The following is an 11,666-nucleotide window of genomic DNA, read 5'->3' on the forward strand; positions in this document are numbered from 1 at the left end:
CAGGTGCAAAGAAGACAAAATATCCAGAAGGTTAGACTAGAAGTTTTCAAATTCTCAGTTCATGTCAATGAAGCAAACATCTGTTAATCTAAATCAATTTTTGAATTCTGGTCATAATGAGTTAATTAATTTTTAAGGTATTTGGGCACATTTTTGTGCAGTGGGTTTTTTGTTTGTTTTGTTTGTTGTTTTCCCCTTGATTACAGCTCTTGGTTTAAATTGAAGGGGTCTCTTAAAGATCTGTAATCAGTGTGTGTCTACCTGCTTTTTCATGCATTTGTCTCATCCCCGATGCTGGTAGTGAAAGTCTAAGGTCTTCTAGTCGGCTAGCAAAACTTTCAATTTCTGATTTTTTTTAATGTATTATATAGGATTAAATGAGATGGGAGGGAGATAGTAAGGATAGTCCAGAGCTTATATTAAAGGACCTTTTTCCAAGGGGTTATATAGTTGTCTGTTGTATGGCTTGTACATCCTGTTCTTTTCAAATCTGCATGAATGTTGAATAAAAATAAATAAAATGGCCTTAACTTGGATTTGTGATTTTGAAGACAAGTCATTCCTTCTCAGTGTAATTCAAAAATAAGTGACACAGTGCTGAGGACAGAGTTTGTATTACTGATGGACTCTTGTTTTGCATAGACAACTTTTGATTTTTTTGTAGCCAACAATCAGTATTTCTCTGCTAATGTGGCTATATAGAGAATATTGTTAACTAATTGGAGGAAAATGTTATTGCAGGAAAAGTGTATGACTTTGATTTGTAGCAGCTGTTACTGTAAAATATAATTTAACTTCTTTAGAGTGCTCTAGAATGTTGACCAGTGCTCCTGAGAAGACAGTGCCATAACTCCATATTCTAGAGGAAAGAACAGGGCCCAATTTTTACTTTTTAAATTTTTCATTGTTATTTCTCCTCTCTCCCTCTTGCCCACCAAAGACAATATATCATATTGATGAAAGACCAACTTTAGACCTTGAGGTTTTCATTCCAGGATTCTTGCTTCCCAGCTGTTACACACAAGACAAATTAATTTTTTGCATATGCATTCTAGAATAAGAAAAAGGCAAGGCAGACATTCTATCAAGCCTAGTATGTTGTTAATAACAACTCTCACTAGTAACTACAGCTGCAGGATTTGTATCTGTTCTCTCTGTTTTCTAGCCCTCTAATAATGCTTATATAAGGAACATATCTGACACTTCTTTTAAGACTTCATGTGTAGTTTTCATGTGCTGTTGAAGAATAAAATTACCATGTTGTACATGTAACTGTGGTGATTTTTATAACCAGTTCTAATTATTTTAATTGAAAGTGCTTTTTCCATCCATTTTAGTAAAGGAATGAATAACGTATTGTATAACCTCTGACTGCTTCGCTCTTTGATTTTTTTTTCTCAGTGACTGTAGAGGCTGGTACTGCAAGAGGCGATCCCTCTGCAGCTGGTACAGGATGATTTATAAGCATGTTTCATTAGCACAGCACCATACTTTGCTAAGCTGAGGGGTTGAAGATGAGTTTAGGGAGAAGTTTTCACTTACTGTTTTGAGTAAGAGACATATGCATGGAAGATTACCATGAGTTCTGTTCATACAGGTACCTACAAGAAGTGGGCTATACCGACACGATATTGGATGTGAAGTCAAAACGAGTACGAGCTTTACTGGGCCTCTCAAGTGATGCTTCAGAGAAGGAGAACAGAAGTCAAGAGCCAATGTTAAATGGCACAGAAGGCCAGATTAAAGAAAACATGATGATTGGGTAAGCATCAAGATGTTACTTTCTGTACAAATGCACTTAATGGTTTAGAACAAATTTTTGTTTGCTGAAAAGATTTCAGGATTTTTCCCATAATTGGAGATTAGAACAATTTCAACTAATTCTATTACATTAAGCAGTAAGTGTGGAAGAAATTGCAGATTCACAGCTTAGAAGTGCTGTAAGGTTTTTTTCAGTTGAATGGTAGCACAAAGTCAAATGATGTGTCTTTGAGATATGACTGCCAAGGGATTAGAGGTCAGCCTTGTATCAGGTTAATGGTTTATTTGTATTGCTGAAAACATTACTCTATTGATTACAGGCTTGGCTCTTTTGGTCTATGCTGACTGTGACATGATAATCTATATGAGATATAGGATTTTTTTTTCTCTGGATCTAAAAAACAAATTCACTTGTTACATACTGATTCCTCCGAGTTTTATTTTCCACCAATGGATATACATATGTAAATCCGACTGAACTATAAGGTATTAATTTCTGTTTTTCAATATTTCTAATATTCTGAAAAGTCAGGCAAGGAGAGTAAAAGCAAGCTGTGCTTAGTTTTGCTTTTAAATAATGTTGAAATTGTAAGAGGATTTTTTCTGTTTTCTTCCCTTTCTCATGCAGCGGGTTTTGCTTAAAAAACCAAAAGTTACATCTGAAACGTAACGGTAGAGGCTTTAGTAAAACAATCTATTCTTGTTTAAGATACTGTAGTTGCAAAACTGGAAGAATAATGAAAATGATGCAGAATTGTTTGTCTGAACAGTACATGAGGTAACTGTTCCCACTAGTTTGTGCTGCATCAGCGAGCACAGCTTTCCTCAAAGATTCTCCCTCTTTTTTTCCTTTTCTGAACTGATCTGGCAAAATTAAAGACTTTTTTTTTCCTAAGGTTTAATACTGTTATATGACACATTCTGTTTTTTTAAAAATCATTTGTAAAGTTTTGTTATACCCAGCAGATAGCTGCAGCAACTTTAGGCCAACAAGTTACATAAGGGCAGAAGTTCATTGTTATGTAATTAAATATAATGCTGTGAGGTGGAAAATCTGAATGTATGAAAAAAACCCCAAGCTACTAAAATATATTGTTCACCCATAGTTGACAAGCCACGTAACTTATGAACAGCAGCTTTTTTTTTTTTTTAAGAAGAAGAAGGAGGAATGCTTAATAGATTACAATAACAATTTTAGTTTGATTTCTGGTGAAGGGGTTACTTCTTCTTAGGGGAAGTGGGTAAATAAGGCTCCTCCTCTTAATTTTAAAATTAGTTAAAATGCATTTATTTCAGTTTTGAAACAAATGGATGTATTTATGTGCTATTTATTTGGTGGAGAAAATGGTTGAACAGTGATTTTGATATAGCAGTTTTGAATACATTTGTTTTTCTATGTATCTGCATATCATCTTGTGTTCTGAATACATGTGATATTAGATCAAACACTTAGCAGCCTACCCTGTGGCTGAGGATATTCACTGGTGGAGAAAAATGAGTTCGCTTCTACTGTGGCTCTGCAAGCTTGTCAAGCTGTATGCTTTGAGGAATTGTCTTCATGTCACTTGTGATGCCTATGATGGCAGTCTATGTTAGAAAGCTCAGGGGAGCCTTCTGATACCTCATGTGTGAGAAGTGACTCCAGGGTTTTACAGTAGAAGAATTTTCCAGGGATCTGTTCAACATAGTCACATCAGTCTTCATGGGTGATTTTGAGTTCGTGGATGATAGCTGGTATCTCCCTCACAGAAAGGAAAAAGATGTAATTTTACTACAGTTCCTTCATCAGTCTGAGTAGAGGGCTAGCTTTACATGCTGTGATTCTTCCAGATGTTACAAGTAAGCTTTTAGATAATCCTTTTCAATTTTCCATGCAGGAAGCATTCCATGGCTTTCTTCCAGGCAGATGCTGCTTGTTATTAAGCAGCTATTTCATCTTTTGCTACTAGATGCTGTAAAATGTTACACCTTGATGTTTCTGTGGCATGTGGTACTGTTCACCTCCTCCCAAATGCATCATCACTTGCCTCTGAGATTTCCAAGTGCAGCTTTATGACAGATGGGAAATCAGCAATGAGATGAGATGTTGTTCTCTATTAGCTTATACTTACCTGTTCCCTGTCTCATCTATTGTCAGCATGACTTAAACATGTGTAGAACAGCTTCCTTTTGAGGAGTATTAGCACTGAATAGGAGACTGAGATTTAAGGCAGACTTGCCCCTGATCCCAATTGGAGCTCTTAGTGAGTGTTTGAAAACTCAGTTCAGCGCTTTTTCTACGTGTTTGGCAGAACTGGGAAAAATGTAGGTGGCTCAGCTGAATTCTGGCTTCTTTTTTTTTTTTTTTTTTTATTTTTTAAATGCCTGTGACTATTGCAACGATCGTCCCTGGCATTTTTCCTGTGAGCCTAGTGAGAAGTGTATGCTTCATGGTGGGTAGGTAGGCAATAACTTACTACATCTTTTCCAAATTTTAAAAAGTTGTCTGTTATACCAGTTATGCCTTATTGTTTGTTGTACCAGTTACAACTACTTCAACAGGCAGGGTTTGGACACTCAGTGCTGTGATATCAGCAGTAAATCAAGACTTTTTTATCGTAAAGGCTGGGGAGAGCGTTTGCAATTATTATTGTGAAGTTGATGCTGTTTACTTTGGTATGTAGAAATGTTAGTAGTTACTGTAGTGCAAATACATATGAAAGTAATATTTATTTCCAGCAGACAATATGTAAACTTGAATTCTGTTAGGCTCCAGTTATTGTTGAAAATTGTCACCTGGTCACGCATACCCCTCAGCTTCATTTTCTGTATCTTAAAGGGCTGCAATTACATCAGAGAACTCCCCCACCTCTTTGGTTTTCTTTTCTTCTTTTGCTATTGTAATGAACCAAACTACTGTTGTCTGAAAACCTTCAAAAACAAATAAATTTCTCATCTTGCTATTAGGTGAAGTAGCCTCAGTCTGTATATGTTACTAGCTGCTACATCTGTGGCCAAACTTGTATTCTTACATTGCCTGTTTATTTGCTAATGTACAGATCCTCTTGAAAACTTAGCACTCAAGACATCATGTGGATTTTGAATACAACCTGGAAGATTTTGATTCCATAAGAGAAATGTTAATATGATAACCTGAGATAGATATAGTCTGTGTTTCCACTTTTAAAATGGAATTTAAAAGGGAATCTGTTTTCAGTTTCTTCAGATCAGCTCACTTCCATTACAAAAGATAAGTACCACTTGGCATGACTGGACTCAAATAGATACTAAAATAATAACTTGATAATTAAGGTTGAAATTTTTAACACCTGCAGTGAGAATAATGGGTGCTTTCCCCTAACTAACTGAAACAGAAATTAAATCTGTCTGCAGATATCACTATTAGCCTTGAAAACATGAGATTATTTAAGTATCTTCAGCTCACTTAATACCTCATTCTTAATAGCTTTATCTTATTGACTGAAACCTAACTAGTCAAATTCTTTTACCTTCTTGAAAGTTTGTATTTGACTACCATTTTATATGAGTGGAAGCAAATATAATAAAGGAATATAACTGGAAAGGAGTAAGGGTATACCAAGCATGCATGTGTATATACATATATGTATGTATATGTGTATAGATAAGAAAAATATAGAAAAATTATCTGAGTTCTTGTTAAGGGTTTGGTTGTTAGAACTATATTGAAGTAGAAGTTCTTTAAAGAAAAATTACCCTTACAGATACGTTAGTGTCTCTCTGAAACTCATCTATCACCCTTGTTTTGTTTTTTTCTATCGAACCGCATGTGGCTTCCACGGCCTATACTTTACATGAGCAAAAAGGCATCAGACCTCAATTTTGATAGCAAATCCAAAGTCCTTTTCAAGTATTAAACATGTTGAAGAACTTATCTTTCTGATGTACAACAAATCATTGCAACTAACACTTCAGCAAATGAACATCTTTCTCAGAAGGACTTGAGTAATTCCTTTTATTTCTAAATCCTATTAACGCTGACCCTTGTAATGAAACTGCTGCGTACTGGCTGATGTTTGTTGTGCATTGACTTGCTTATAAAATGGTTTATTTGGGAAAATATCTATGAATTTACAAACTGAGATAACATCTGCCATGAAAAATATTTCTAAAATAATATGCAAGACTAAAATACTGAATTATGAAAAGAAAATTCTAAAAAAGCAACAAAATCTATTTGCCTTATTTGCTTTACTGCTGTATTTGGGTTGGTGTTTTTCACCTTTTTCCCATTTCTCCCTACCTCCATCTTGCAGTGATGTAATCGACGTTTCAAAGATTCCTAATTTAGGCAAGACCTGGACACTTTCAACAGATGCATTAAAGCAGAAATTATAAATAGGTAAACTGGGGGTTTTTATGAAGAAAGTAGTACCAATGGGCTGCTCTTTTAATTTCATTGGTACAGATCTATGACTTTAAGGGTTTAAGGGATACTTCTTGAGAATGTCAAATAAGACTCATGGTACAGAGGGAATGGGGAGAGAGAGGCAGAGAAGCTGTGCAGTGGGAGAGAGTGAAGCAAAGAGAGGGGAGGTGAATGGAGAAATAACTTACAAAAACAAGCAGTGAATTAATTTTTAATTTTTATTCTTTAAAAAGCTTGTTTATTTGACATTATAGTTATCTGACTAGATTTGCCAGGAGAAGTGGCCTTTCCTTTTTAAATGGCATTCCTTCATGATTCCAATTCACTTCCAAACCATTTTGTAAGTGTTGCTAACCAGTCGTATATATTACACTGGGCCTTGCATTGCGTGCTGTGAATTTGTAAGAGATTTCAGAGGTTGTGTCTGACTGTCTAGCGTACCCTGTGTGTGTAAATTTTGATTATTGTGTTTCATAGTTTTGTAAATTATTAGTTTTATATTTTCTATGCTGCATTATGAAAGACTTCGCACAGTATTGGAGAAGTAACAAATACTACTTAATGACAGTCCTCATAGAAAGGAATACATTTGAATTTGCATGCATTTATATAGTGTCCAGTTTGATAGGACTCTAACTAGTCACATTGAAAAGACTGTGTTAAAACATGAAACAACAAAATTATATTGGTAGTTAATAAGATTTATGACCTTGCAGTAGCACACTTTGATAGTAGGAGGAAACTGAGCCAATTAAAATGACTCAAGATAGTGTATGCTAGAATAGCTCTTCTAATGCTCAGTCACAACAGGCTTTTTCCTGTACAGGGCCCCAGAAACATTTCTCAGCCTAAGCTGAACTTGTGTTTATTTAGCTTTACTGTGGTATTTCTTCCTGCTTCTGAATTTATCAATAAAATCTGGCTTTATTTAAGGTAACTTGTGTATGTCTTTGATAAAACAAACAAAAAATCCCTCTACTTTTTCCTTAGAGGGAGTGCATAGGGCTGAGGCAGTTGGTATGGTTGGGCAGTTCATGGGAGATGTTTATGAGAGTCTCCCTGGACATGGCCACAGACTCCCAAGGGTTATTATTAACAAATGAGAAGGTAATGATAGAAATACTGAATGTGTGGGCTACAAAGAAAATAAAAGTCTCTATTGTGGTTTTGGTCTAAGTTAAAACTCTACTTTGAAATATGAAATGTTTTGGATTGTGCTGGGAGCAGGAAAGGTATCATCAATGTGCTTTTTTAGTTTCCATGTCACAGCTTCACCTTTCCTGTAGGTTATAATTTCTACTTTTCACTGAGTAAGAAACAAGATTTATATTAAGGTCCTGAATATTTTATAAAGCTGCTAGTATTTTATAAAGCTGCTAGTATTACAATGTCAGAGCCAACTGGATTTTTACACAAAATACTTGTTTTGAGCCATGTGATTACAGGGCAGAAGATGAAGAGTTGGCTGAATGGCCCACTGAGGCCCACCAAGAGCCACGCTTGCTTTAAATAGTACATGTGGAATATCTACAAGTCATATCTCTTATATTTCGTGGGAGGAGATTTTTATTTTTTAGACTTAAAAGGGCCAAGAGTTGAAGAAAAATCTGAGTAATTGAACAGTCTGTAAAATACAAGTTGGATTGAGATTTTCAGGGCAGTCACAGTTGCAAAAAAATTCTGGCAGCTTCTGAGGACAAAAATATTAATGTGATTTCAGGTTTATGTCCCTTTAAGGGAAGCAAGTACTTCAGCTACCAGCCCATTTGTAACAACCATTGTGTGTTTTAAACAGGAAAAAGAGCCTTATCTTTGGTGATCAGAAGTTCCCCATGTCCAGAGTAATATTCACAAAATCTGCACACTGCCCTTCTGTTAGTAGTAAGATGGAAAACCCGGCAGCATTAGTGTATCTATAGTTTCTGGCACTAGCTACTGTACGTGTTGTGCTTGTGGCAAGCATTTAGTCCTGTTGTACTTAATCATGTGCAGACACGGGTAGCAGGAAGTCTCTCTCCCTCAAAGACTTTCCTATCTAAGTGGGTAAGACTACTGGAGAGGAGGATGTAATGCACAGAGCTAACAGCCTCTGATAGGAGATTATGTATTGGTTGAATGAATGATATTTATTTTTTTAATGTTAGGTTTGATTATGAAGTGGTTAAGTTAACTGAGATGAAATCCTCCAGGAAAGAAGACAAAGTTAGGAGCTGGTGAGGAAGCTGTGAAAGAGTGCTATTGCAGAGTACAATTGAGGAAAGGAGCAGTGGGAAAGAGATTCAGAAGCAGCAGCTGAGGAGCACAGGGTTGAGGAAGTCCTGCCAAAATCTGGTTGCTCTCTGCTTTGGCAGCTTCTGTAGCTGCCTCTGCTGTCTGGGTTTTTTGGCTTGTTATTCCCCAGCAGTTTCTCTTTCTATAATATGGCTAGGAAAGTGGGAATACACCTACATTATTTCACTTTGAAAATTATATTCTCCCTTATGTAAGTTTTGTCCAGGACAGTCTGGTAAAGAAGAATTGTCCTTTTTTGAGACCTTTTTCGTTTATTTGGTCTCCTTTTTTTCACAACAGGTCCCAAACCTTGTTCTAGTCTTGCCTTTCTCATGCCTGGAGTCCCTGCCTTTGGAGCTCTGTTCTATTGTTTAAAAGTATTTGAGGCTACAAAAGCCCCAGAAATGTTGAGCTGTGTTTCTTTTTCTAAAATAGATTTTAAAGCAATTTATTATATTACCCTATATCTCAATGTGTCTTTGCCACTTTTGCTTTTTTATGTTGTGTTATGAATGACCCCGTAAGATAAACAAACTAAACAGATGGAAAATAATTAAGTTTCAAATTGCCATCAAAGTACGTAACACAAAATAGCTATAACATGTTTTCTTAGGTGTTTTACAGTATTCTAAGTGTTCATGCTGACAGTAATATCTAAAAAGCCTTATGTTTTATGTACTACCAAAGGATGATAAATAGCAAAATTATTAAATTACTTTTGATTTGACTACTTAAGCATATTGGGATACAATATAGCAAATCAACCTTTCTGTTACCTTAAAGCTTTTCTCTGTAGAATATTCTGTCAATTCAGTTTTCTTTTTTTTGGTTCTAATTAATACTTTCTTGGAAGTTGTGCCTTAGCACAAATGATCTTCCATGTTACTATGCTGACTTTGTACATTTTTGCAGTTTTGAAATACATGATAAACAACTGTGTTTTCCAATGCATGAGATGCCTTTTATCCCGCTGTGTAAATGGAGATTTATAATTATTTATATATCCTGCCCACTGAAGTATGTAAATAGTCAATATGAGAGTTGAATTCAGACCAGTTACCTAAAGAAGGTACAACATTGATTTTGGTGGTCACTTTGAACTGCAGTGTGAGAGCACCTGATTAAAGCTCAAATGAGTACAGATCCAAATCTGAATAGGAATTACTGCAAATACATGCGTCTGTTCAAGTGTACTCCCAAGCAGCATCAGTGGCATGATGTGTAGGAGATAAATTACTCTTGAACATCCAGCCCAGTACTGGCAATCAGGGTGCTAGGAGGAGCTGTACTTCAGTGCCCATCACTTCCAAAGCGGCTCTAACTCCTTCATATGCTGCAAGTATCTCCTTTTCAGTTAACATAGAGTTGGCCTCGGCACCTTTGTAGTTCTGGCTACAGAATCTCAGGAATTGATCTCGAGTTTCCCCTGGTGCTTTCTGCCAGAGGCCTCAGGTAAGACCATTGTACCTGGCTGTGGGAACTGGTCCAATGGCCATTCTCTGCAGAGTCTCCTTTTTTATGTGCTCAGAAAGCTTTCTGTTGTTCAGGACCCCATTTCAAGTCACTCTTCTTTTGGGTCACTTCATAGAGAGGTTTCACAATTTGACTGTAATCAGGAATATGTATTCTTCAGAAACCAAGTTCCTAAAAGTGTTTGAATGTCCTTTTTGTTAGCTGGTGGGGCCATAGCTTTTATTTTGTTAATCACGTTCATTGGGATCTGGCAACGTCCATCTTGCTATCTAATTCCCAGGAACTCTCTCTCATGTAGGTCCCTTGACCTTGCTTCTTTTTACAGCAAAAGCAGCTTCCAGAAGAATTTGGATGACCTTTTTACCTTTCCTGACAACTTCTGGTGTGTCACACAATGTTGTCATTGATGTACTGCAGGTGTTCACCCTTTTCCAATGCAGTCCATGCCATGGAAAATGGTTGAGCTGTGTTTCCAGCCCTGGGGCAGTCAGTTCCAGTTGTACTGGACTTCCCCTCAGGTGAAAGCAAACTGTGGCCTGCACTCTGGTGCTAGAGGAATAGAGAAAAAGGCATGAGCAATGTCAATAGTGGCAACACCACCTGGCTGCTTTCGACTCCAGTTCGTACTGAAGTTTTGGCAGGTCTGGCACAGCAGCACTTGGTGGTGGTGTCACCTCATTCAGGCCATGATAGTCTACTGTCAGTCTCCACTCACCATCAGGCTTTCACCTGTCATCTTCATAATAATCACACGAGAGACCACAGGTGCCAAACTGGGTCCTGTCTTTCTCACTGCTATCTCATAGCAAGGTGTCTCCTCTTAATGGCTGCAGTATGGGCCCCATTGTCTCTAGGGCAAGGCTGGGCTTTACCTTCCCGTTTGTCCAGCATCTTATTCATTCTGTCAGTCACTTTTTCAACGACTGAGGTGTGGAACTGATGGGAATCACAGTACATGTCTCCATACTGTAGTGCTGCTTAAAAGGGAGTTCACTGAAGGAAAATAAAAAAATCAGTAAAAAGAAAATTAGCTTCATCCTGGCTCAAACCAGGACACTGTCTTAATAAAAAGTTCTGTTGAGTAAAATTTTATATTCAATGTTTACTATTAGTTCATATGTGCTATTTATATTCATTATAGCATGTCTGATAGTTTCTAACAGAGATCAGCAGCCATGATGTTTTCACCTGGCAGATTTTTACACTGCAAAATGCAAAGGAAAAAAACAAATATAATTGTGGTTGGATTATTTAGTCCGTAAAGATTTGACCAGGACACACAGAATTTGCTGAAAATCAAGAACTTAGTCAAATGAGGCATGTTACAAGTTTTACCTTGTCAAGATCAGTGTATTGGAAACAACAAAATAACAGTACCATAGCATTTCTGTGAAAACATACACAATTACTACAGATCCATGAGGTATTATAGTCTACCAAAGTAGTGATTACTTAAGGAAAACGAAAAATATTACAGAGTGCTTTGAGGTTTGTTGTAGAAACAAGGGTCAAAATACTGCAGGAAGCAAATAAAATTAGAAGCATGTTTGAAATTGTTCTTAGATAGGATACGGGAAAGTGGAGAGTATTATCAGTAAAACTAGTGATCATGAAATCATACTGTACATCACAGTATATTATGCTGCTGTGAATGTGGAATTTCTAATGATTTGTGAAATCTTTACTATTTTTCTTGGGCCGTAAAGATGAGTAAATTAAAAAAGGGTAAAAGAGCAAATTCTCTTAATGAGATGCAAATATACTGGAGCTATGA

General features: G+C 36.6%; 1 protein-coding gene across 1 annotated transcript in view; it reads left to right on the forward strand.

Moving 5' to 3' along the window:
- The window catches only part of STRN (striatin, calmodulin binding protein), a 52,840-nt gene that overhangs the window by 12,940 nt on the left and 28,234 nt on the right, over positions 1-11,666 (forward strand). Inside the window, exon 4 of the mRNA XM_010004570.1 lies at positions 1,598-1,762. Within this exon, the coding sequence (XP_010002872.1) occupies positions 1,598-1,762 (165 nt within the window). The remainder of the gene's footprint in view (positions 1-1,597; positions 1,763-11,666) is intronic.

The sequence above is a fragment of the Chaetura pelagica genome, unplaced genomic scaffold, assembly GCF_000747805.2.
Source record: "Chaetura pelagica isolate M959 unplaced genomic scaffold, ChaPel_1.0 scaffold278, whole genome shotgun sequence".
In the NCBI taxonomy this organism is placed as follows: Eukaryota; Metazoa; Chordata; class Aves; order Apodiformes; family Apodidae; genus Chaetura; species Chaetura pelagica.